This window comes from Harpegnathos saltator, unplaced genomic scaffold, assembly GCF_003227715.2.
Source record: "Harpegnathos saltator strain DR-91 unplaced genomic scaffold, Hsal_v8.6 scaffold354, whole genome shotgun sequence".
Lineage (NCBI taxonomy): Eukaryota > Metazoa > Arthropoda > Insecta > Hymenoptera > Formicidae > Harpegnathos > Harpegnathos saltator.
The window spans coordinates 155,001-182,654 of record NW_020230155.1 but is presented as its reverse complement, the minus strand read 5'-3'; the positions used below and the strand labels follow the sequence as shown (position 1 = coordinate 182,654).

Genomic DNA, 27,654 nt, shown 5'->3' with positions numbered 1-27,654 from the left:
CGCTCGAAGGCAAAGAGGGAATTCAACATCTCTCGTGATTGGAGTTAACAAACTCGTCGGTTCGATTATCGCGCTCCCCATTTCTTACATCTCGCGCGAAAGGAATGCATTTAACTCTCGCTAATACCCTTCTTCGTGGAGCTAAACAGACAAGAGGAAGTTGTTTTAAGTGCCGTAATCTTCGCCATTACGGATTCTTCCGAGACTCGTCCAATGAGCACCGCGGAAACTCGGCTACTTGTCTTCCGGTCGCTACGAGACACCTGCGAACATCCCTACACAATGATTTCAGGATAAACGGGATTGTTCCAATCGAAATTAAACGCCCTTCCAATCCATATTTAAACCTCCTCTCAAGCTTCATGAATCTTTTCAAGCTTCTTTAGAAGGTAAAAGGTGTTCTCTTTGTTGTTTTGCGTCTACGTTTATCAGAGACGATCGATGCGCCTTCTGCTATTAAATGTATACAAAAGTTTTAGTCCTTTTTTCAACCCTCTAATATAATTATTTTAAATTGAAATCCCGCTGTTTTATATTTCTGTAATAAAAGTTGGTATTGGCTTTCTAAGTTAGTGCATATAACTTTAAAAATAACAGTTGATACAATAAGCAACGAAAAAACTTTATATTCGACACTGCATTCAGTATGAATTCCAGCAAGGAAAAAATGCTGCTAAAGCATATGAATCCATTTGCTTTGTTTTCGGAGAAAATATTGTGTCCTATAATACGTGCAAATATCAGTTTCGTCGCTTTAAAGACGGTGATTTTGACGCGAATATTCGGCCGCGCTCTGGAGCGCCACGAAAGTCTGAGGCCAACAATTTGGAAATGTCGTTGAATAAAAACTCGTCCCAAATGCAAGTAAAATTTACAAAATAGCTCCGAGTTGATCAAGCAACAGTTTCAAGACGACTGCATGAAATGGGAAAATTTAGAAACTCGGAAAATGAGTTGTCGCATGAATTGTTGCAAAACAGCATTATGCTGTTGAGTATGTGCGTTTCATTGCTTTCTAGAGAGGGCAAAAGAGATTTTTTGTTGAAAATTGTTACTGACGATGAAAAGTAGATTATGTATGTTAATTCTAAATACAGACATTCATGAGCTGACCCTCGAAAACTTTCTACATCAGCGGCAAAATCAAATGCAATTCCGAATATAAAGTTTTACGTCGTTCGTTGTATCAACTGTTATTTTTAAGGTTATGTGCACCAATGAATTATAATATGAATGGCATTCTAGAAAATTTTTAGAAAATTCAATACCAACTTTGCAGAAACGCAAAACGGCGGGAAAATATTTCAATTTAAGATAATTACATTAAAGAACTAAAGAGAAAACTAGAACTTGTGTAATACGCCTAATGTAATATTGTATATAGTGAGAATAAAAAATAAACAATCACCGTTAAAACTTTATAAATTATGGAATTTACTGAATATAATTGATACATTTGTTTAGCTTAACGTACATTTCAAAATTAACATAATAAAGATAAATCATACATTTAATAATTAACAAAAATTGCAAATTTACTTATATGGGTTAAGTTGTGTTATTTTATTACCTTTCATAAATAAGTAGTCGAAATGTCAAAATATCAGAATAACATCTCAGTATTAATTGTAATATAATTGGTAGCGTGTTGTACTTCCCTTTTGTTTTTATTACGGCTTCTAGACGCTGCGGCATGAAGTCGACCAGAGTCGCTAAAATACCCAGCTTAATTTTGATCCATTCCTCAAGTAGCGCAACTCTGTACTCTTTAACATTCCCTCGTTTCGACAGAGCAAATGAATCCACATGCTTTAGCAGCATCTTTTCCCTGCTGGAATTCATATCGAATACAGTGTCGAGTATAAAGTTTTTCGTCGCTCATTCAATATCAATCAATCAATTCAATTTCATATCAATTGCTATTTTTAAGGTTATGTGCACTAATGAATCATATAATGAGTGGCGTGTTTTAGAAAATTCAATATCAAATATAAAAACAAAAACGGCAGGAAAATATTTTAATTTAAAATAATCACATTAGGAGACGTGAAAAAAGGCCAAAACTTTTATGTCACATGTCACAATATTTGCACAGATGTAGCAATAAGCACTCGTCGCACAACACACTCTTCGTGCATAAGACACAATTGCGAACGCACAATCCTGCCCCGCGGCAACTGCCACTTGGAGTAGTCGCTACGCGTTCGTCTCGCGAGAGCAAAATTCACTCGCTCGCTATTAACGCGACGGTGTCCGAAGGATCGCGCCGCGAAATAAAATGAAATTCGCGCAAATGTATCATGCAAAAGCGCTCGCTCCGAGCTCGAGATCTTCCGAGTTTCGGCGCGACAATGGCCATTGTCGTTCCCGATGTATACGCCGCGCGAGCGACTCCTCGATCGCGATCACAATGTCCCTTTATCACGATTCTAGAACGGCGAACTTCAACATTGAGAGGGGCCCCGATGCCTCAAGAAACGATCATTAAAGCGCAGAAACCCGATATTAAAGCCGAGCCATTGGGAAACCGCCACGCCGCGCCGCGCCGGCAAACTGCAGCTGGAGCTCCCAGCTGCGGTACAGGTCATTCCCGCGATCCCCGTGATCCAGTTGAGATCATCGGACTCCACTCTATTTCATAGATGTAATGGTTATGGCCGCCGTTAGTCGGCAGGAATTCGCCGCGCCACGTCGCGGTGCGCTCGCGAGTCGCGAAAATCTCTAGACGGTTATCCCGTGATTGAAACGATCTCATATGGCGACGCTTATTCCTCGAGATGGACTCGCGATGCCGGCAAGAGCTTCCTCGAGACTCGTTGTCGACGTAACTCCGATTACACCGATATCATCCGTCGAAAGAACGTCAACGAATGATCGCACATGAGTTAATGATCCGCGACGAATGAACGCGTTATTTCCGAGAGGATCTCGAGGCTGTTGATTATTACTTCTCCAGAATATAATTGTATGTTAATAATATTCCGCGTTTCGTCAACCGCCTCGACGTCCGTCCGCGAACGTCGCTCTTGGTAACTTCTTTCGACGCCAGCGTCGTAATCGTCGACCGAATCGCCGACGAAACGATGACAGACATAATTCGATTAGCGCGGCGACGTTGACGACGACGACGGCGACGGCGGCGGCGGCGGCGGCGGAGGCGGAGGCGGAGGCGGCGGCGGAGAACTCCTCCAGCTAGAGCGGGTTTAATAGACTCGCTCGACGGGGTCAACCCTCAGAAAGTTTCTAATTGGGTGCTTTTAAGCGACCGGTTCGTTCGCGCGCTCGGGCCGCACTAGCACGTATTACCATTTTAAACTTACTAGCAGCTTACGTAGCTGTAAGTCATATGCAAATGTCAATATGGTCGGCGCGAGACTCGTCGGAGCACGCGGGAACGCCGCTGAAAACACGCGGAAATCCGGCGAAGCTGATCGAGCGGAAAAAATTCGGCCGCAGATGCACCACCGGCGAAATTCGCGAGAGATGAGCACGCTAGTCCGCAAGAATGGGCGGCAGATACGTAAACGAATCGCTGTGCGTAACTCCTCGTGAATTTGCCGGATAAAGCGGATTTGCGGCAACTGTTACGTCGAAGGCATGAACGGAGGAGAAAGTAATCGGGAGGGAATCGCGTTGTTCGAAACACGTTGGAATCCCGGGTTAACAGAGTGATTCAAAAAAGGCCCTTTTTTAGTCCGTTTTGGGAGCACTCGATTTTTTAAATAAATCATATGCCAAATATTATCTTATAATAAGGTATGAATCCTCGCCAATTTTTATCTTCAGGTGATAATTGGTTTCTGAGATAGAGAGGGTCAAGGTTCATCAGCGATAAAGCTTATGTTCTTCAAAGCACAGTGTTCTTGACACTTTGAAAACTCAAAATAACATATCCTAAGGTTCTTTCGGTCGCTAATTACGAATCTAAAATCCAATTTCTTCAAACAAGAAATTCAAGATGGCTGATCCAATATGGCGGACCCTATCACAAAAAATGATATCTATATTGTGAAATCCATTTTAATGGCACAGTATTATCTATCTTGAAGTTGTTTTCTACAAGTTAAACCTCAATTAGAATAATAAGCATTTATTCTGCTTTATTCCCTCCTCTGGGGATAGTAATAGAAACGTTACATATGTTAGGATTAGGAATTTCTATTCCATGATGTCGGTCATATCTGAGAAACTATACTATTGTCATAACGTGACTGCAACAACCGACAGTTCAAGCGCCACTTTCACATGTACAATAGTATTCTGTATAATTGATTCTCGTCCAATTTCTAAAATCTAACTTGACATTAGCCATCAACGCCTGAGAAAACCCAGGATAAATATTTTTGAACTATTAAACTAAACTCCATAATACTTAAATGCGTTTTTTGTGACAAGGTCCGCCATAAGGATCAACCATTTTGAATTTCTCTTTGACTTGAAGTTCGACTTGTAGAAAACAACCTCAAGATAGATATTAGGTAAATCGGAAAGTTCCGTCCGTTTAGCGACAAGTAGCTATAGCTAGAACTGTCGTTAACCAGTAATGTCTAAACGAAGCTTAATAATAATTTGTTTTGACAAAAATATTCAGTACATAAAAGTATACGTTTGCATCAATAACATTGTTTTTCACTGCATCGAAAATGTCGAAATTTGAGCCAAATAAGCGTCATTTGCGCGAAGTGTTAATCTTTTGCTTCAATTGGAAGAAAACTGTAGCTGAAGCTCATCGAATGCTTGTAGAAATTTATGGTGATAATGTTCCTTCCGATAAAATATGCAGATAATGGTTTCGACGCTTTGAAAGTGGTGATTTTGATGTAGAGGACAAAAAGCGTTCTGGACAGCCAAGAGTATTCGAAGACGAAGAATTGCAGGCATTGGTGGACGAAGACCCATGTCGAACGCAAAAGCAACTTGCAGAGGCATTAAATTGTGCTCAATCTGTCATTTTCGATTGTTTGAAAGCCTTAGGGAGGAAAGGTTTACAAGGAAGGAGAATGGGCCCCATATGAACTGAAGCTAAGAGACATTGAAAGGCGAAAACCACGAAATTCACTGCAAAATTCTGCTCGCTAGGCAACAAAGAAAGGGGTTTTCACATCGTATCATCACTGGGGATGAAAAATGGATTTATTTTGACAATCCCAAACATCGAAAAACTATTTGCGATCCCGGCCAACCCTCAACGTCGACGCCAAAGCGGAATATCCACGGAAAGAAGGCAATGCTCTGTATTTGGTAGGATCAGAAGGGTGTGCTGTACCATGAGCTGTTGAAAAGTGGTCAAACAGTCACACGGGATCTCTACAGAGAACAAATAATCCGTTTAAGCCGAGCATTGCACGAAAAACTACGAGAATATGAAACGAGACAGCATAAAGTGATTTGGTAAATATACAGAAATATACAGTCAACTTCGATTTTAACGAGACTAGGCTCATTCGACGCGTTTTTGCATTTTGCTGTTTTAACGCTTCATGTTTCGCTTCGCGGAAGTGAGCGACGATTTTGCCAAAGGAAAAAGTTGTTTCTCGTGCAAAAACGCGTCGAATGAGCCTAGTCTCATCAAAATCGGAGCTGATTGTGTACTTCTGTATATTTACCAGTGATTTTGCTTCATGACACAACGCTCGGCCTCACGTCACAAAATTTGTCAAGGAAACGTTAAAAGCACTTCGCTGGGAAGTGTTACCCTATGCGGCTTATTCACCAGACTGTGCCCCTTCCGACTACCACTTGTTTCGGTCGATGGCACACGCACTTGCTGAGGAATGCTTCAATTCTTATGAAAACGTCGGAAAATAGTTCTCTGACTGGATAGCCTCCAAAGATGAATCATTCTTTCGCCGCGAAATTCGCTTGCTGACTGAAAGATGGGAAAAGATCATCGCTAACGATGGACAATACTTTGATTGATGTACTTTTTCATTTTCTTAAATAAAGTTTCTTAAATAAAGTCATACGTTTTGCAAGAAAACGGATGGAACTTTCCGATTGACCTAATAATACTGTGTCATTAAAATGGATTTCACGATATAGATATCATTTCTTGTGATAAAAAATTCTACCATATTGGATCAGCCTTGAATTCCTCTTTTGAAGAAATTTTGGAGAAATTTGACTTTCGATCCGTAATTAGCGACTCAAAAAATCTTAGAATCTTGGTTATCTTGAATTTTCAAAGTGTCAAGAACACTGTGCTTTGAAGAACATAAGCTTTATCGCTGATGAACTTTGATCCTGTCTATCTCAGAAACCAATTGTCAGTTCAAGATAGAAATTTGCGAGGATTGATATCTCATTATAAGGTAACATTTGGCATATGATTTACTTAAAAAATCGCAGGTCCCAAAACGGGCTAATTTTTAGGTCACTCTTTTGATTCTGCATCAACCCCGTAAATACCATCCAACTTAAAGGACCAATGGGGAACCTCGAGACGTAACATTGCGCAAGCTATTGTTCCATCTTGATGACACACATGATTGCTCATTACCAGTCCTCCTTCGCGTTGAATCGTAAGGAAAGACGATTCGCAACATGAAGAGAATGGCGTGAAGCAACCATTTGTTGCGCAAGATAGAACAATACAGCTTGTATAGTGCCCTTCAAGTTCGACAGGATTCGTAAGATTAATGTGGAAAAAGAATTACAGAATATAATATTTTGGTGTGTACAAGACGAAATAAATCAGAAAAGAATGCCGACGTTTCTTAAGTTGAAATTATACGAAAAATACGTGTATTCTCTTTTATAATTCAGAGTTTCTGAAAAAACTCTGGACCGCGACTATATCATTACAAGTAGCAATTACGGCTCACCTTATTTCAAGAATAATTTGCACATATCGTCATTATATCCGATGAGTATACACGGCGATGTGATCGACAAATAATGAAACGAACAACGCTTGAACATCTTCCTGGCAGCGATATTAAATAGCCGTCGTTCTGCGCCGGGATTATTTTCATCTCGCGATCCCTTTTAAGATTTTACCGCTCGGTAGAGTCCAATGTTGACATTTATATTCTCGGCGAGCTATCTTTATTATCTACTCGCGGACAGAGAGCGGATCGTGGTCAGAACACGGACCAGAAATTGAGAGAGACCATCCAGAGGTTTGAGCGAATCGTCCTTAAAAAAGTTCTCTCTCTCTCTTTCTTCTATACGCTTTTCTACCTTCTTCATTAAGTCGGTCGGATTACTACAATATAAGCGACAATTCATTATACATATATTCCTGATTATAATTTATTTCTTGCATTAATATTAAAATCTACGCGACATGATCCGTATACAATGCATCGTGCAATATTTAATCTATGTGATATAATATAAATGTGTGATAAAATCTGAGCAATATTTAATACAGTTACATCAGAAATTATGTGCGATGTAATTTAATGTAACGTAATCCGTCCGCGGCATACAAAGTATCGCGCGCGCGTTCAATTTCCGCCCGCCATTTCTTATTACAATTGAGCTAATCAGAGCGCCTAACGAGCCGCTTAACGAACGTTTCATCCGATTATTTGGCGTCAATAGGCGTCTTATCCTGCCCTGAGAGGGACGATAAGCTTATATTATACCGCGGCAAGCCTAAGCAACCAAAATACAAATGGTAACCAACTATATCGAGGATTGCGTTATCCGCAGCAGCAGCTCGGCTTTACGTGCAACTGCACAGCAGGTATTTAGTACAGCGACAATTCCCTTTGTAAGCGTATCGGATTATGCACCATCTTATATTCGACAAAGGCGAATCCACACGACTGAGTCGGAATTCTCTTTGGCGCCGCGCTAACAGATTCGATAACCTCGTCCTTTGGTCAATAGAACCGCAACTATAGGGCTCATATTTTGTGCGTTACCAATAGAATTGCGAGCGATATGTGCTCGCCCGCTGCCGTCGACGTCAAGTCGGGCTGATACGCGCGTGTTACAATTCCTTCGCGAGCAATTTTGTCGCGCAATTATGTATATGACGTACTCATTCCTCTTCAAATCACGTCGAACAATTCTGAGCTTTAAGGGGGGAATCCTGTCTGTAAGCCAAAAAAATAGGCTATTTTCACGAATTTTTTTTCGAAAACTAAACGGACGATTGATTTCGAACTTGGTAGAAATAATAATATATATTTAACTTATAAGAATGAATTTTTATAGTGTTATATGAATAATAACATAGCAGATGCATAAAGAATAACGTGACGCGTTTAGGCGCGCGCCGTTTCACGGTTCCTATAAAATATCGAGAGGTAGATTGGGACAAAAACGCAAGTAAGATAATTAATCTACGAACTTGCTGCTATTGTCTGAACTAGGGAAATAAAAAATGAATTTTTTCAATAATTTTAAGGTATTTAAAAATTATATTTGAAAAATCGCCATAAAAATCGACAGTTTTACGTTAGAAATAAATATAAAAAATTAATATTTTTTTAATTTCACTAGTTCACACGATAGAGAGACATGTTTCGAATATATAACTACATACTGAAGTCGATTGGTTCATTAGTTTGTCTCAAATCGTGGGAGCCAATTAAAGCAGAGTCATTTTGAGAAAAACACGTTTAAAGTTTCATGTACTATTCAATCATATTTCTAGTACTCACGTAAATTTCAGCCTAATCGGCAATTCCAGGTCCATATAATGAATTCTTCTCGACTTCATGAAACTCTTTTTTACATTCTTAAATTTTGTAGGATTATTTTTACAACAATTGCATGACGAAACTTTAAAAGATCCAGTGAGCGTTCTGATTTTAACTTGTGCGTCGCTTCGAATAATAAGTTGTAACTTTCGTAATTTTCTGAATTTTTCGATACGGATTTTAGAATGGATTCTTAACAATATATGTATCGGAAAATTTAATAAAAAAAATCAATATTTTTGACCTTACAGACAGGCTTAAAGCAGAGGGACATGTAATATGCGATTCTATCTATCTATTATTTTACATTATAATTGTTTTATCATAACTTCATATTCTACGAATAATACAAATTTGGACGACTCCTCGGTGTTCCGGTCCATCGGCGGACACAAAAATATTCGCGCGATGATGTTAGGTAAAGGCCTAATAACATAGAAAATGCCGTAAGAACGTGAGACAAAAGCTTAAGGCGTAAAGCGTAAAGGTTTAGTCAATAACAAACGCAGAAAAATTCCCTCCTATTTATAAAAGCTTAAGCTATGATCTGTTCTTTGGAGCTGCGCTAATTAACAATGCAGCTACAAAGAACACTTTGGCAATTAAAGCAAAGCTCAATCGCTCCTAGCCAAAGAAGCCATTGAAAAACAAAAGGAAGAAGCTACAAAGAACAGATCACTAGAGTGTCAAAATACAGCGTACCGTTCCACCAAACAGTAAGCGTGCTTCTTATAATTGATTGAGTTGCGTATTTTACATTAATATCAAATCTACTTAGATATATAAATATTAAAATCATTGACATTTTGATAACAAGGAATGTCTCGTGTCGAAAAATCCATCACATAGGTTATATTTAACCAATCTTATATTTATATTTCTTTCAATAATAGTTAAAAAAAAGTTGAAGCCAACCTTGGCAAGAAATGTAAGTCACGTATATCTTCAACTTAAGGAATTCATTATTTTTGCTAAACATATTAAATTTATTGATTGTGATCATCCATTTTATGGAGATAAATACGCGTATAACCTCACCTCACTTTGGCTCCAAATTTTAAACTATATCCTGATGATTTATGATTGGCTGCCCAGAAGATATATGACGTAAGAATTTCACCCTTACGGTATTTTTCAATGTTACGTTTTACGTCTTACGGATAAAAGTGAAGGGGCTATGAAGAGCTGAACACTCGATTGGGATTGGCCGATTTCTTTACGTTCTTACGTCTTATGTTCTTATGGAATTTTATTTTATGATGGCCTTAATGAAGAAAATTGGCGCCATTTTAATATACGCTTTAAGCTATGCAAAATTTTAAATAACAATTTCCGTAAGTGTCATACACCGGTAAATTTTCTGCTAAATAAGCTTTTGCTTAAACATATATAATCACATTTTTAATTGATAGTATGCGCATATGTGCAATTTGACATTAACAAAACCTAGAAGAGGCGCAAGAACTTTTTCTTGGTTACCCAATAGATGGATTCTCGTGGAGAAAAGCAATTGAGAAAGTGTCCCTGCGAGAAATATAAAACCACCGCGGGAAGTAACGCACAAGGACATTTTCAATTTAGGCAATCAACATACCACACAGGTGAGAGACGTGGGTTTCTCGGTACGAGTCTGAACGCCTGATGCAGCCAGGTTGATGCCTTATCACTTTACGATCAAATAGCCTACTGATCAAAGGCTCGAGCACTATATTGCTGAATTAGTTAAGTCTCAAAGAGAGTTCAGAGTTCGTGGTCACGTCTACGTACACATAGATGTGTGCACGATGCCTGATCTTATCACGGGATAGCCGCACCTTTAGTCTCGACGAAGCACGCCTCTATGTGATCCCGGTAAGATTGAATAATTTGTATATATGAGCTACGTGGGTTGTTTGATAAGTTCCGAGCCTTACAATGAAGCACTTAGATTTTTGGGCAAAATGGGTTTTATTTTTCAATATAGTCTCCTTTTAGTTCTTGACGCACTTTGTCCATCTTTTTTCTAGTCCTCCTATTCCGTCAGCAAAGGTTAGGTTAAGTCCTGCAAAGTACTCGTTTACGACGGCAATCGCTTTCTCATTGGTCGTGAATTTCTTTATTCCCAACCATTTCTTCATCATGTGCGGGAATAAAAGAAAGTCGCGGGAGACTAGATCAGACGAATAGGTGAAAAAGCACCTTTCTGTTTCTTCTCCAAATGCGGTCGTTCTTTACGATTTCTTCCTTCACATGTTCTAATAATGATTCATAGTGATAATTCTGTTAGTAACATTCTGCAGAGGAAAAATTCATTCGTTAGCGAGCTGCACATCAAATGTCACGATTATCTTCGTGTCAGCGATTACCTAATTACTTCACAGAAATTCCCCCAGAGGATTTTCCCTTCGGGTAAACACATTCTGCGAGAATTACGTCCAATACTTTGGCGATTCGGCCAGGCGGATTGGAAGTTCAAAGGGCAATTTTCTCAAAATGAACTTTTTAATTTGCTAACGACCGTGCATATAGGAAGTTTCTCTCGTCACGGGTTGCGGGCCAATTCAATCGTGACCCCTCGGAAGCCATTAGCGCTAAACAGCCGACCTCATCGACTTCCTAACAACGGTTACGTTCCAAATCATCCACCACTTCGTCTTCGAGCGCGCGCGCGCGCGCGCAGAAAGCGGCTTTAACATGCAAAGTGTCCCGAACTTCTAAAGCGCCTTAAGCGTTTCGAGCGTCTTAAAGCCAACTACCGGTAGACGGGAGAAAAAGAAAGAGAGAGAGAGAGAGAGAGGGAAAAAACGTCGACCGCGTCTAAAGTATCTAAAGCGGCAAAGCCAGATTCACTTGAGCCTGACGCTCGAAGCGGTAAATACGCCTGTTAAATCTCGTCGCTCGAGCTGCGAGTTACATAAATTTGCTCGGCCGCGCGCTGCGATGTACTTTTCTCGCGATTCTCGCGAAAACTGCTGTCGCAATTACTCTTTTAACAGCTTGACTGCCGTGGTGCAGTCTCTAGTGACCGGCACGGTGCGAAAATATCGCCGCTTCTCATTAATTTATATATGTATATATGAAATGTAAGCGTAACTGCACACAACGCATTAAATATATAACCGATGGAGAGGCCGTGGAACTTTTCGTTTAAACATTCCATTGAGCGAGTTATCATTAATGAATACGTGCATCTTGCGAATCGCATTAATCCATAGTGGACCGGAAGTCCACCGTGGTTGGCCAAAATTCAATTTCTTGAACTTACATGAAATCAAACATATGTGATATTATATATATTTAAATACATTTTCCTACACTAAATGCTGAAATATTGTTTCTTTATGTTAATTAGTATTGCTTGTGGAAGGACGTGAATATAAAAGACTATGTTTGCAAATTTAAACGTTCTATGACTTTCATACACTCTTTGAATCTTATCTTATCAGATGTTATAGCAGTACATTTATATTTCTGAATTGAACAAATAAAGTTATTTTTATCAATACATGAAGTTCTTCATGGTACATTGACTGTGTTTCGTCTGATAAAACTAGTAGTTTCGAATCTTATAGTACACTTGTTCAATTTCAAATGAAACCTTCTCTGAACTTCCACTCTGAAATCAATCATATGATACGATCAAATTGCTCGTAAGGATATACACTATAACTTGAATATGCGCCTTCTTGCGCCTTTTGATTACAATGAGAACAGAGAGAAATCATATTTGATACCATAAGTTGCGCTTACTTGAATATATGATAAGATAGAAAATCCTAAAAACTATCGAGAATTCGAGATTTTATCAGATTTGTTTCCAAACTGATAGGAATAGTGTTTCGAAGTTGCCGATTTTGAATTCATTCATCGCAGCTGCGAAAAACAGACCAAATGATTTCATCGAAAACGACTTACCTGCTCCACCGAGTAATCGCTATTGTTTTCTGCTGTCTTTGGTATATTACACATCTACACTTGTGAGTCCTGTCAAACTGAATCAGTCGTCGTGGAGAAACCCGCCGAAACTTTTGCCCAATATCCGTCGCATCTTTGGCGATTCGAGAACTCGAGTTGAGCACTGAAATATTCAGTGGAGATCAGCGCGGTAGTCGCCGTGTTAACAAGTGCCGAACCATCAAATTCGACTTTCTAAACATTTCATTGAACGAGCTAACGAATATATGCATCGCGAATTACATTTACTCACTTTGGGTGGTTCAACCTTGAGCTGAGCATTGAAATATTCAGTAGAAATCAGCGCGGCGGTCGTACCGCAGTTATCAAATCGAATTGCTAAATTCGACTTCCTCCGATGGAATTCTAAAAAAGAAAACCCGCTCGATTGCTCGTCTTCAGGGTCGCAACGGCAAGGGTTCCATTTTCGTGTGGGCGTCCGGAAACGGCGGCCGCGACCATGACAACTGCAACTGCGACGGCTACACCAACAGCATCTGGACCTTGTCGATCAGCAGCGCTACCGAGAACGGCCTCGTGCCCTGGTACAGCGAGGCGTGCTCATCCACCCTTGCGACCACCTATAGCTCAGGCGCGACGGGTGAGAAGCAGGTCGTCACTACAGACCTGCACCATCATTGTACCAGCAGCCACACTGGCACGTCCGCGTCGGCGCCGTTAGCCGCCGGCATCTGTGCCCTCGCCCTCGAAGCGAACAAGGATTTGACCTGGAGAGACATGCAACACATCGTGGTCAGAACCGCCAAACCCGCGAACCTCCAGGCGCTCGATTGGGTGGTCAACGGCGTGGGTAGAAACGGTGAGTTGGATTTTCAGAGGATTTTCAAGCAACTTCGGAGTTTTCTCAAAGGTGTAACCAAAGGGCTTCCGTGCGTAAAAAAGTTAGGTGCCGTTAAGAAGTGATCAATTCGCGTATCTTAGGAAGCGTAATTAGAAATCGGGGAAAGTGTCTGTCGGAGAGGATCAAATGTCGTCGATATATCCACGTTAATGTTTTAATCGAATGAAAAACTCATTTCTCACGATAAGAAGGCTCGACTGTGATCGATTGAATTTTTTTCTTTCTTTATTTTTGTTTCTCTTTTTATTAAAGTTTACGGGAATAAATACGGGCTCGTCTGTGATCGATTGAATTTTTTTCTCTCTTCATTAAAATTTACGGGAATAAATCCACATGGTACAAACTTATAATCAAAATATCACTTGTAAAACACAAATATTAACAAAAGAGATCATAAATTTTGGTTACAAAAATATTTTAGATAATACGTTCCTAAGAAAAACATGCAAAATGTCGGAAAACTCGATAATAATTAGGGTATTCATTTACTTTGCTAACATGCGAATATATTTATTATAGATCAGTCATTATCGTGAGACTGATTAGCGCAAGTCATAATCGAAAAAACCTATCGGAGCCTCTTAAGGGATTATTAAAATTCCAAAATTCCTTGGGACTTCCGAACCAGCTCAGAGTAAACTTGCCCCATCATCTTGACACATTAGAGTTTTATTAAGAGTGTGATTTAGTTTTAAAGGTTTTGCAATGACACTAATGTCAATTTTGTCGAAAACATTCCAATCACATCTATTGTTTGGTAATGCTTTAATATTCATCCATGATATTTAGTCATTTACTATCAGACTATTGGACGCAGCAAAAATCGTGTTAATACCATCTTCAAAATGGAGCTTCCTAAAGAGCATTTTCGACATTGCTTTTCTTTTTTAATCAGTAGAAAACGGAGACTCAAGGTCATAGAATTCTGATAGAAACTTATAACGATATTGCTCTATTAATTAAGATGTGAATATTGGTTTAGGTGATTCAAAAGTGATGATTTCAATGTTAACAACAAAGATCGCTCGGGACAAGCAAAAATACCTGAAAATGCAGATTTTCAAGCGTTATTGGACGAAAATTCAAAACCATAATAAAGAAGAAAAATAGGTCAATTATCGGAAAATGCCATTGCAAACCATTTGAATATTTGCATTTCGTTGAGTGCCAGATAAAAAATGAAGAGTGTTTTGTATCGAATTGTTACTGGGGATGAAAAACAGATCTATTTCGATAATCTCAAACGAAAAAAATCATGGATTGATCCAGACCAATCAGCAACATCCACTTCGAGGCGCAATATTCACGGTTCAAAGGTATTGTTATGTATTTGGTGGGATCAAGAAAGTGCTATGTACTATGAACTTAAATCCGAAATCCGAATGAAACTGTTACCGCTGATCGTTATCGACAACAATTATACAAATTGAAACGAGCATTGAACGAAAAACGATCACCAGTTGCGAGTAAACGACGCAAGCTGACCCTTCTTCACGACAACGCTCGACTTCATGTTTCATTATCAGTAAAGCAAACTCTATTAGATAATGAGATAATTAGGTAAAACAAACGCTATTAGAACTGGAATGGAAAATACTACCGCATCGCGCGTATTCTCCAGACATTGCTCCATCCAATGACCACTTGTTCCGGTCGATGCGACATGCTCTAGAGCAGTGTTGAGAATTAAGTGAGCAGCACGAGCTGATTTCAAAGGCAACGCTCGCGCTTCCCCCACTACCTCTCGAAGCGCGGCGGTAGAGCCGCCGATCGCGCACGAAACGCTCTGCCTCAGCAACGGTCTCATATACGATATAAAATGGGATCGCACCCTCCGTCAAATCAATAATAAAATATTTATTTATCCTTAGAAAATAATTCTTACTCTCATTGGTGATGAAATATTACGCTTTTATTTCTAATATAATAAATTCTCTTTAATAATAATATAAAGATAACAATAATTAAGAATATAATTATTAAAGTTTTGCCAATAGATTTCCACATCACCCATGAGGTATTGTTGATGCGTTTTTTTTAAGTGGTCTCCTCAGTAGGCCTATTCCACTAAAAATTAATGAAAATGAAATATATGGCTCAACAGGAAAGCGAAATCCTACATCGTGAGAAATATAAAAACGAAAGAGGAAGAATAAGTACAGAGCGAAAAATGGCCAATTTTTATAGAAATATTAATTGGATTTTCTTGCTCGTTTACATGTCGATTCTACTAAGGATAATATATCCACATTTTGGAAGAAGTAGTACGCATCAACGAAGATAGTGATGCATCGCTCAAAGATGAACGTTTGTCTGTTTTTATGATTTTCATTTTGGAAAAAGAACATTCGCATAAATATGTGAACTCAAACATAGAGAAAATTTGAACGCCGAAATTTCTAAGATGTTGATAACACGATGCGTCCTAAATTTTGAAGAATTCGACACCCTTTTTCTGCCGTGTTTTTAGCGAAAGATCATATTGCAAATCGCACAATTCTGCCTGAAGATGTAGACGTTGTTCCTCGATTTACACAGTGAGAAAATTCTCAAAAAGTATTAAATCTTTTCTTACCCTCAAAGAGTATTAAATCTTTTCTAACGCGAAAAAACGTAAGACAAACATTTTAATAATTTTCCCAAGGGAAGTTAATTCAGCAGTGAAAGGGTTAAGTAGAGATGTGCGAATCAAGAATTTTTATGTCGAATCGAATCGAATCTCATTTTTTTAATTCGAATTCGAATCGAATCGAATCTATGAAATTTCATACGAATTCGAATCAAATCGAATCATTAAAAAATTTAACATGACTATTAAATATACACATAATGATGGAAGGTTAATATGAAAGGGGATATTGATATTATAATATCATCTTAAAGTAAAATATATATTTAAATATTTAAAGTAATTTATAATTAAGTTATTAATTATAAGTTAAGTTAATTACAAGTTAAGGGTTCAAACATACAGGCCCAGATGTCTCGTTTTGTACTTGATGCATGCAAATATAATGCACGCTAATATATTTGATTCGTAATTGAATCTTCGATTCGAAATTTTCGAATTATTCGGATTCGAATCATAGGGATTCAGATTCGAATCGAATCGAATTACATTAGATTCGATTCGATTCGATTCGAATTCAAATAGTTCGCACATCTCTAGGGTTAAGTAAATCAGTTTTTGAGAAAAAAACTCTTAAAAATTAAATCACACTCCTAACACATGCGGAATATAGTCGCACGAAGGAAAGATGAAGAATCAATTCAACATCGCGGTCGAATTTGTATACTCAACAGTGAGCCACAGCTTCGGTTACGGACTGATGGACGCCACTGCCATGGTACGCTTAGCGAAAAGGTGGAGAACCGTCCCGGAGCAGCACAGATGCGAGGTATCGGCGCCGCACTCTGGCAGGTAAGTGCCCGGGGAGGAGGAAAGGGAGAAAGTTACGCCCTTGAGTAAGAGCAGTTCTCTAATATCGACGATCTCCTTAGCGTCGGAATGTCGATACACGGAGGGAGATGTAACGGCTGTACGGGGAATCTATCGATCTTATGAAAAGCGTTTTGAAACTGGAGTAAATGGAGATTTGACTCGACCGTACAGATCGCTATCCGCCCCTTGAGGGCGGCAGACATGCCTCTCGCAGATTACGGATGCGTTGGAGCATGTCGGCTATCGTCAAGCGGGCTTTAGTCATTCGACATTGCACGAGAATCCCGATAACCGTGTGTAATGCACCATTTACATCGCCGACGGTTGTAACTACCGGGGGGGACACAGGTCGCAATTCGCACGATGCATCGGACGGAGCGTATTATCATTCTCGAGTTAAGCTCCTTCGAGTCTATCGGAGATAAAAGTTCTTCGAGATTCCGAGAGACGCTTCGAGTGGTCGCGATAATAATAACACCCGCCGTTTTATCGCGTCAGGAAAAAATATGGCAAGAGTCGGAAATATTGAAATAAATATAGATTCAAGCGGACCCCTCTCCCCTCGCATAGTCGGACGTTTCGACGACAAAAACAATCCTACCTGTCCGGCTGGAATTTGCTGAAACAATGTCCGATTACTGTGAAAAATGCACGCGGCAAGTGGCGATTCAGAGGATACAGTTTAACAAATAATACGCGATTGACCGAGAGGCACAAGCGACAGTCGAGACGGGAAAAATGGAGCACCGTGTATAGCCGCTCGCAAAAGTATCCGCACGATAGAAGCCGGCGCGCGTGCGAATGTGAACGCTTGACCCGAATTTTCGTCTACCTTCTAGGTCAATACCGCCAAAGAGTCAATTGAGTCTCGACTTACATGTCAAGGAGTGCAGCGGCGTTAATTTCCTGGAGCACGTTCAGGTAAGTCGAGCGCTCGCACGTGACATCGCTAATTAGAGGACTTCGTCGGCGTCAACGAGGCGCCGGCGGAGCTCCAGAGGGAGGGGGGGGGAATGACATTCTCGCGGTCGCGCTCGAGAGACGTCGAAATTTTATTCAGCCTTTATTCGACATCCCTTCACGACGCGCCTACGGAAAACTAAAGGCGAACTATACTCACGCTAAGTGCTTTTGCTTATTCGATTGTCGGCGAATTAACTTACGGCTTATTAACGACCGCATCTGCCAGCGAGCCGTAATTATCAGACCGCGCACGCGCATCCAAATCGTATTAAGGAGAGTACAAGTAAATCAAGTTGATTGCTTTTATTTGATTATTGGCGGTACGATATAAGAGATCGCTCGCATAAAAACGCATACGCCCCGTGTTCTCGCTCTCTCTTCTTTTTTTTCCTTTTTCTAACCCTTTGTTGCAATCCTTTTTCTTGTAGTGCATATAATTTTGTGAAACTTGTTATTCGGGATTTCCTGGGGTCGTTGAGTACGAATCCAGTGTCAAAAATAAAAGATTCAAAATGGCGGATCCAATATGGCGGATGGAATTTTCAAAGTCAACCGGATCCGTTTGAAACTTATCACTCGGGTGTTTTTAGGGTCACTGATTACGAACCCTGTGTCAAAAATACAAATATTCAAAATAACGGATCCAATATGGCGGATAGAATTTAATTTACGGTCCGCCATTTTTAATCCGCCATTTTGAATTCTGAAAATCTTATAGCAGATTCGTAATCGGAGACCCAAAGAACCCCAAAAACCCCAAATTTCATAGAAATTGGAAAAACTTTTAATTTACGGTCCGCCATATTGGATCCGCCATTTCGAATTTCGAAAATCTGACAACGGGTTTACAATCAGCGACTAAAAAAACATAAATATATACATTTTTCCGTACGTGTTTATCACCAAATTTTTCCAAAAATGATTTTTGAAGGAAAAAGGAATATTTGTGCAATTATTTTATTTATAACAAATAATTAATGCGAAATAACGGTTGTACGACATGATTTGTGCATAGAATAATATTCGAGGATCCCGTAGAAACTTATTACATGACAAGAAACCTTAACCTAAAATTTAAGAGACATTAAGCGACAGCTAAAAAGGTGTCATCACATATATATTGACTTGTGCAGCAAAGGGTTAATCTGCGCACTAATCTCTCGCGGAGAGTCGAATCGCGTCAGTCGCAAGGAGACAGATGTGCCCGCGGCGAAACTCACGACGCGAACGTTCGTCCATTTTAGCTCGCTTAGTAACGCCGCCCGTGACAAAGCGCGAGAGTGCCGGCGATGCGAACGGGGATAGTACACGCGATTGACGATAATGGCACGATACCGTTTCGCTTGTCGCAGGCGAAGGTATCATTGATGGCGACGAGACGAGGGGATCTTCAGATACAGCTAACGTCCCCTCAAGGCACGAAGAGCACTCTTCTCGCCAAGAGGCCGCACGACGTCTCGAAGGCCGGTTTCAGCCAATGGCCGTTCATGTCGGTGCACACGTGGGGCGAGAGACCGCACGGCACCTGGAGATTAGAAATCCACAATGAGGGTCGATACCTCGGTAAGTCACGACCACGTCGCATTGCGCCTTGCGTTCCTTTTTCTCTTTTCCTTTCTTTTTTTTCACGCCGTAATTGCGGAGCGCCTAATTAACGACGAGGCGCGACTAAATGCGCGATCGTTGAGCATCCCCGAAAGAGCACCCGCGATACTAATTGTGGAGCGCGATGCTAATTAAGTTGCGTCTGCATTTTTAACTCTTCGCCCTTTTCTTCGCTGATAATTAATATTGCTAAAGTCTTTCACCCTTTGCTGAGACTAATATCGCGCGGTCATCGGGGAATTGTTTAGCTGATCGAGTAATTCCCTGATGGGGATCTCTTAATTAAGGAAGTTCCCTTTAACACTGGAAGAACCACGCGCCTGTCACGTTGACGGCCTTTATCCGTAACTTTTGTAGCTTGCATCGAGTTCCGAAAATTTGGCGACTTTTAACGGGAAATGATTTTGGGCGATGCCTTGCCTTGACGCGCCGAGAAATCACGGGCCGAAATGCGTAAGATGACGATCTTCCCAGGTATAGATCGTCACCTCCATCTTCGTCCTATCAACTGATGCTGAAATTAATAAGAGAGGAGGGAGATGACGATCGACGAATCGAATTCGCCGACCGAACGTTTCGGGCGTTCTCAATGACAAAATGGTCCTCTCCTTCTCGTTGTCCTTTTTGTCCCGTTGAGAGTTTCTTCGAGCACCATCGGCTGCTGCTTGGCTGCGCGTGTTATTGCCAACTGATATTCATACGAAGGCTATTACGTGCTCGCGCAGAAGCGCAGTCTTACGTTCAAACGTCAAAGACAAGGCTTTGGAGATTACTCCGGCATTAGCAGCGCAGCGTCGTCCTCTGATCTAAATTTCAAATAGAATTCCCCGCAACAACAGTTCCCTCGAGCGTCTCTCTGCGTCGCCGCCGTAAGGTCACGGTTACTATGTTATTCCTGCCAGTTGCATCCGCCGCTTGCATCCTGCAAGTCGCATCCGGTCGCGAATGTCGTCGTCGGAAGAAAAGCGCTGAAATCGGCGAGTCCGCGATTCTCGCTTATCAGCTCCCGCGTCTCCCGAGCCAAGTCTCGCTGTTACTCTCGCAACCGCGAAGACAGACAAATCGCGTAACAAAGAACTAATCCGTTCGCACACGTGTCATCCAGACGGAATGGCTTAGACATGTCTAGCATTGCATGCGCATTTCGCGATGCGAGGCCGTAGTTGCTGGCAGGTCCCGCGGCATTCTCGCAGAACGGCTCATGTCTAGGACGTCTAGCAGGAGGGCTCTTACGTAAGCCCCGCTCGTGCGATCACCTAAGAAGCTGCATTATCCCCGGGGCCAGATAATTCCCGGATTCAAGCTGTACAGAGAGGGGGGGAGCCGCCTCCCGCCCGGCCCTCAACGGCAAATAGCAGCGAGGAAACGACGACGACGGCGATGAACACATCGGCGACCTCCAGACGAGCTACGAGCGCGAAAAGCACTCCGGCCTCGATCTCTCGCTCGCTCATCAAAGCCGATGGCTACGTAAACTTCCTTACGCGCTTATGTGCCTCGACTGCACCGTCTTAGAGCCTGCGACTCCGCAACGTCGCAGACTGCGGCTTGTCCCGGTGGCAGGAGGTCCGCGGGGTATTCGGGTCGCTCTTAATCCATCCCGCTGTTTATACCGCCGCAAGCACCCCGTGGATGCGTATTTCACTCCCCCCGAGCGCGACGTGTTCATGCGCCATCGAACCCGAAGAGGATCTCCTCGACTGTTCCCGTCGATCCCGCCGCTGCGCGGATCCTCGTTAACCCCGCGCTTAAGAGCGCCGCGAGACGACTGAGAGATGGCGGCGCGCAATCTCGCTACGGCTACGACGGCCGGCGAATTATCGAGGTTTGATGCCGAACATCCCCCCAACGACGTGTAATCCCCTCGACCGTGCACACGATGACCCCCGGCGTATCCGTGTCCTCCGCAGCGAGCGAGCGAGCGCGTAAAATCGCTACGCGCTTCCGGCTTCCTCCCCGCCGCCCGCGGTGCATCCCCTCTAATCGCAACGTCCGCTTTCTTTACGCCGCATTCTTGGACGCACCCTGGACTCCAAGGACGCGCCACCCTGCACGAGTGGGCGTTGATCTTCTACGGGACGTCGACGCTGCCCGATCGCACCGAGTACGCGCTTTACAACCCGGCCGGCATGAACGTGCCGAGGCGGCCGTTCGTGAAGCCGCGCGAGACCAGCTTCTCCAAGAGCCAGAACGCCTTGGCGAAGGGCAAGCAGGCGCAGCACAAGTCCGACAAGTCCGGCAATCTGAGCCCGCCCTACGTGGTGAACGCGCAGATACAGTCACAGCGGAAGGGAAAGGCTCGCGGCCAGCACAAAAATGGCAAGTCGGCCAGTCGGCCGAACCCGAAGCCGACCGCTCAGACCCTCCGCGGGCTCACCGGGGCCAACGGCAGAGGCCCCGCCGTCGCCGGCGACATGCGCTTGATCACGTCGAGGCCGCGCGGCCGGAGCACGCCGAGCCCGGTCACCAGCACGACGACCCAAGCGGCCGCGACCGCGAGGACGCAGACCGCTGCCACGTGCAGACACAGGATCGTCGACGTGGTGACCGCGTCGCCCCTCCAGAGAGGACTGATCTTGTTGGAGCCGCCGGCCAAGGAGGCCACTAACAAGGTCCCGGAGGTTTTCCAGCAGTACCCCAAGATCCAACAGCTTTATCCGGTTTATCCCGGCGGCGCTCGCGGTGTCGGACAGCAGCATGCCACAAGGGCCAAAGGACTCGACCTGCTGCAGGACGAGCAGTTTGACCCCAGGAACATGGACAAGGGTATAGGTACCCACCTAGACGTCCGCGAGCGGGACGCGTTGTTCGCCAATGGCGACGATCGGAGGCTGACTTTGCGATGAACCGTCGCGATGGAATTGGATGGCCGACGAAATACTGTCGTTTCAAGCGGCACGTTTTTCTTTTCTCACAGTCTGTCTTGCTATTACTTTTCGTCTTTTCCGCTAGCTATACGCGATCTCTTTGTCACGCGAGTTTTGTTCATTGTATCGCTATCACCTGTCACATACACACAGCCGATCGAGTCGAACAAACAGCGTGGAGTATTGAATATAAAAATTTTTATATTTTATATAAAAATATCAAATTTAGCAAACGTGATGCATGGGGTATTTAAAAGAAGAAAAAGATCAGGACTTTAAGAATAGATAACATTCATAAAATGGAGGAAAAGAATCTTAATAAACATGAGTCGAAAAATTAATATTGTCGGAGTTATGGACAATTATTTTAATCAAATTAATGATTTTAATTTTAATTTAATTTAATTAATGATTTTAATTTTATTTTAATTAAATTAATCATTTTATGAACAGTAATATTAATTAAATTAATGATTTCAATATTAATTAATTTGTTAAAAAATGTATTATTTAATTTGTTATTATTTTTTATTATTTAACTTATTAATTAATTTATTACTTTTACTTATTAATTTTTTCATCACTCTTATCGTTCGGTGAAAACTTTATGATAGCTCTCTGCAACTATTCACTGAAGACGTGTGATTAATAATCACTTGGAATGAAGCGTGTGTATAAATGGGAACAAAAACTAGAAGTTTGTTTACATTCCGAGCAAGAGCGAAGAAAACTTTTTGTGGGGATTCCTTTAAAGCATGGTGCTCCTTTCGCTATTAAATGACGTAAACAAATTATATCAGAGAACACAAAAGCATCGGGAGCGAGTAAGTCACTTGCTTTAATTAAAAATAACAAATAATTGTTCATAACTCCGACAATATTAAGTTTAGATTTATCTTTATTATGACGCTTTTCTTCCAATTTGTGAGTACTATCTTAAAATCCTTAACACTTTTTTTAAAACGCCGCCGGTATATCGTACACAACGTGATAATCAGCCCGAGACGAAGCTTTGACGAAGTATTACGGCGGAAAATACATGTCGTCGGCGCGTGTATAGGTAATCACGCAAACACGTGGCAAACACTAACGACGTCGATCTGTCAACGCTAGCGTCGCCCGACGGCACTATTTTGTAGGACGACAAAGAGACCGTTTCGCAGCTTCCGATCGTTATCCATTCGCGTCCACGCGCGTCCGCCCGCGCTCCCGCACGAAGCGTGGAAAGTAGAGACGCCGGTATCGCTGCAAAGCCCGAAGATTAAACGGATCTGATGGAATTTGGCTTCGTATTCTCCCTTTTGTTAGCCGTTTCGGTGATCGCGACCGCACCGTAATCGCCGTTACTTTCGTTCATGTACACGTCGGGTATATTACCCACGGCCATTAATACGTAGCGCTTTGGACGAGCTTGTTTCCACGTTATTCACGTTCCTTTCATCTCGCGTGCACGCGCGAGGAGCAGGACGTTCCACGTGGGGTGATCCTTTTGCGCGTATTTCTCTGTTACTCGCGCGGCCTGTCCCTCTCGGCTGAAAAAATGCAAATTTCTGCTGATGCTCCGTCGCTGACGTTTCCATGTTTCTCGGATCACCTCATGCGAAACGCCTTTTATGCGCGCAACACACAACGTTATCTTCATAGCTAATGTCGCAAGTCAACGTTCCATTGTCGCTGGTTGGTAACTGCGATGCACCAGATTGCCCGAGATAACAGTGTTGTAGGTAGATCGTTGATATACGGCCGTTAATTTGACATTTGATTAACAAGCTTTGGAGACACACCGTGCGCTTTCGCAGCCCCGAAAGAAGCACGCTGCACTCGGCAGTATTTGATTTCCGACCGGAGTTCGTATGTTACACGACTTTTGCATGACTGTTATATATATGTATGTGTGTATATGTGTGTGCACGAGTTTGAACCAATCACGTTCTTCGTAAAATTGCACCCTGAAATTTCGGAGAAGCTTCTTGAACGGCGCAGGACGAAGCGAGGTGAATTTTTATGCATGTCGCTCTGCGTGCCAGCCGACAGATTTTTCTCCATGTTGACGCAATCGGTGCGTCGTCTCTTCCTGTTGCCATAATCGAGACTCCTTACGAGAGAACGGCAGGTCGATAATAGGAAAACTTATCGGGGCCGGCAACCCCCCACGCTGTGGCCTTCAATCAAAACTTCCAATGACTTGGTTATCGATGAGCTCCGTGTGCAGCCGCGCACGCCTCCGTGTGAGTCGACTATCTAATACGCCGCGCGCCCGTGTGTGTAACACTTTGTATCCTATAATTACCTTTGTGGACGAAATACCAATCGCCCCGTCGGCCTCCGTCGGACAAAATTGCGCATCCCGCTTGACCTCGCTGATAAAGAAATTGTCTATCGTACAGGGTGCGACATCAACATACAGATCAGTATGACGGGTTGCCTGCTTTCATTCGGACAGGATAATGCAGAGGTTGCCGAAAAAGTTACCCGTTGACTTTATTGATAATGATATTTGCAATGTTCTTAGTTATAACGAGTGCAATTAATTTTGTACCGTAATCGTTGTGACAGTTTATCGACCATTTATGACAGAAGTCAAGCCTCATTAAATTAAAAAAGATATGTAGAAAAGTAAACCTGAGAAGTATACATTACGGATCTAAACAGAGTAAATAAGAATAATAGATAAGGAAATAAATAATATAACGTATCTTCTTGTTTCACATAATTTTTTAATTTCCTTCTTGCGTTGGAAAATTTGATAGAAATTAAAAATTAAAAAGAACGGTATAGAAATATTTAGAAATCTTATATATTATATTCCATCCATGTTTCTGCAAAAAATCGCAAAGGTATGAATCGATCAGAAACGCAGTATAAATATTGATTGCAACTTAATCGACACTTATCAAGCGACATATTTTCGGAACATTGTAGTCTTGTATCTTGTCGCCTCTTTTATCGAAAATAGGGCTTGATAGTTGTTATCGATCAGAAGCGATCTTTTGTAGAAATATGAATGGAATCTGGTATATAAGACTTTTAAATATTTCTATACCGTTTCTTCTAATCCCCAATTCCTATCGAACTTTCCAACGAAAGAAAGAAATTAGGAAATTATGTGAAACAAGAAAATATGTTGTATTATTTATCTCCTTAACTATTACTCTTATTCACTCTGCTTAAATCGGTAGTGTTTATTTCTCAGTTTCACTTTTTTAAACATTTTTTTTTTTAATTCAATAAGGCTCGACTCCTGTCATAAACGGTCGATAAACTGTTATAACGATCACAGTGCAAAGTTAGTTGCACTCGTCGTAACTGAGAGTACTGCACAATTATTATTAACAACGAGTGACTTTTTCTGTATTATCATTCGTATAGGCAGGCAACCCGTCATACTGACTCACATGTTGATGTTACACCCTATACGTGCGTCTCTCTCGCGCTTTCCATTCCGTGTTTATTTCTCATTCGTGTCTTTGCACAACGACGTCATTATTTTTATATCCTGATTCGAGAAATACCGCGATATTAACGATCCGACAACTATTTTCGTCCGCCGCGCGGAGCGACGATGTGGATGAAATCCTCCAATCACGCAAGCCGCGATGGCGTCCGCCGTTAAGCGACAGGCTCGTTATCTCCTTACCGAATTCTCGAATTCTACATCACCGTGTGGCTGAGCTCGAATCGCTCGAAATTCAGCGGTACGCGGTGACGCGCACCGCCATCGAAAACCGCAGACGCGTGCCGTAAAACGGAAAAGCCGGGTGAAAGCTCGCGCGAACAGTCGTGAACGAATCTCATCACGACGGTGATCGAGCGACTCCCCCTCGTTCGTCCATCCGTCCGTTATCCGTTGCTAAATAATTTCCGCCGTGATTGGAAATTTTTTCGCTCGCTTGCCTCGCAAAATGAATTCCGCCTCTTGAGGCATTATTATCGAGGCTCGCCCGCTCCCGCCTTCCCCCCCCCCTCTGCCCGCCTATAGCACGCTAACGATCCTGAAGCACCCTTCAGGCACAATGCCCTTACATCCCATTGTCTTACGGAGTCGTGCCACACCGCTTCGATCGACTTTTGACATTTTTACTCCCTTCTCCCCGCCGAACGACCTCTCATTTCCCTCGGCCCAGTCGTTGGCAAGTTATTTCTTCGATACTTCTCTCGCGAAACGACAGCCGTCCGAGCGTCGCGACGTCTGACGGCTTTACTGCCACCTTACGTCCCCGTAACGGAGACGTTTTAACGACGACTTTGTTATGGACGACAACCGGCAGTTTACGTCGCTCGTGCAAAAGCGACGAAAAAAGGAAACGCGCACGCGAAGAGTTCAATCGCGGCAAGTCGAATTCGCTTTGATTTTCGACCGCTAATTTTCGCTCGCAATTTTCGTCGATTCCGATTTCCAGGCGCGACGATTAACTCTTTCGGGAGAGTTCATTCGAATAAGTTCATTCGAAGCCGTGTACGCGTTTGTACACGCTGTTTCTGCAAGCGAAGTATTAATATTAACATATTCATTCTTCACAAAAGAATTCTGCAATAAATAATGGACAATCCTGATATTAAAATTAAAAAGTATCTTTGTTTTACTTGTAGTATATATTCACGAATAATCGATTTTTTATAAGTGGTGCGAATTTACCTCACAATGCTCGACATATCAATAAGGTCTTTTAGACCTAATTTCGGTCCTTGAACTTTTTTCTCAAACGGTTCCGTATATTTGCGATTGATATTTCGTAGCTTCAATTTTTTCCCACAACGATAACGGGGATATTTTGAAGAAGAAAGGGAAAATTTGACTTTATTGTTTAATAGAATGAATTCTTTAATTTTCAATCGACATCATAATGATATACTGAGAGTTAATCGCAACACGTAGAAAATTATCGCGATGCATTACAAAGTGAAGGCTATATAAGGTAACACACCTAAAATAGGCCACCTGAATAACTTTGAAAATATTCAAGATAGAAAAAAATACAGAAGTTGTAGGGTTTTAAGTGACGCATCATATGACAATACCAATATGACGTTGAACAACGTCATCAAGATTATAGAAAGGTCACCTTGAAATTTTTAAATAGAAACCCTAATTTTTTATTATATCATCTTTTTCCACCAATTAATTTGAACAACTTTTGCCTGAAACATTTTTTTATTTATCTAATAGTTTTTGAGATATTTGAAAAATTTGATAATTTTTTGAATATTTTACTTACGATATTTCAATAACTATTTGTCGGAGAAAAAAATGGTACTAGACCTTTTTACTCTATTTAGTCTCAAAAATATACTGTTGCAATGCCCCAACTTTTGTTACCTTGATGA

The 27,654-nt window shown here is 41.8% G+C and overlaps 1 protein-coding gene across 3 annotated transcripts in view; it reads left to right on the top strand.

Moving 5' to 3' along the window:
* The window catches only part of LOC105188026 (furin-like protease 1), a 509,265-nt gene that overhangs the window by 451,587 nt on the left and 30,024 nt on the right, over positions 1 to 27,654 (top strand). For 2 of the 3 annotated variants that reach the window (XM_019843557.2, XM_019843556.2), the window contains exons 7-11: positions 12,993 to 13,410; positions 16,756 to 16,873; positions 17,734 to 17,815; positions 19,210 to 19,420; positions 21,500 to 22,228. In XM_019843557.2, the coding sequence (XP_019699116.2) occupies positions 12,993 to 13,410; positions 16,756 to 16,873; positions 17,734 to 17,815; positions 19,210 to 19,420; positions 21,500 to 22,228 (1,558 nt within the window). The remainder of the gene's footprint in view (positions 1 to 12,992; positions 13,411 to 16,755; positions 16,874 to 17,733; positions 17,816 to 19,209; positions 19,421 to 21,499; positions 22,229 to 27,654) is intronic. The other variant, XM_011149235.3, reaches the window with a different exon arrangement.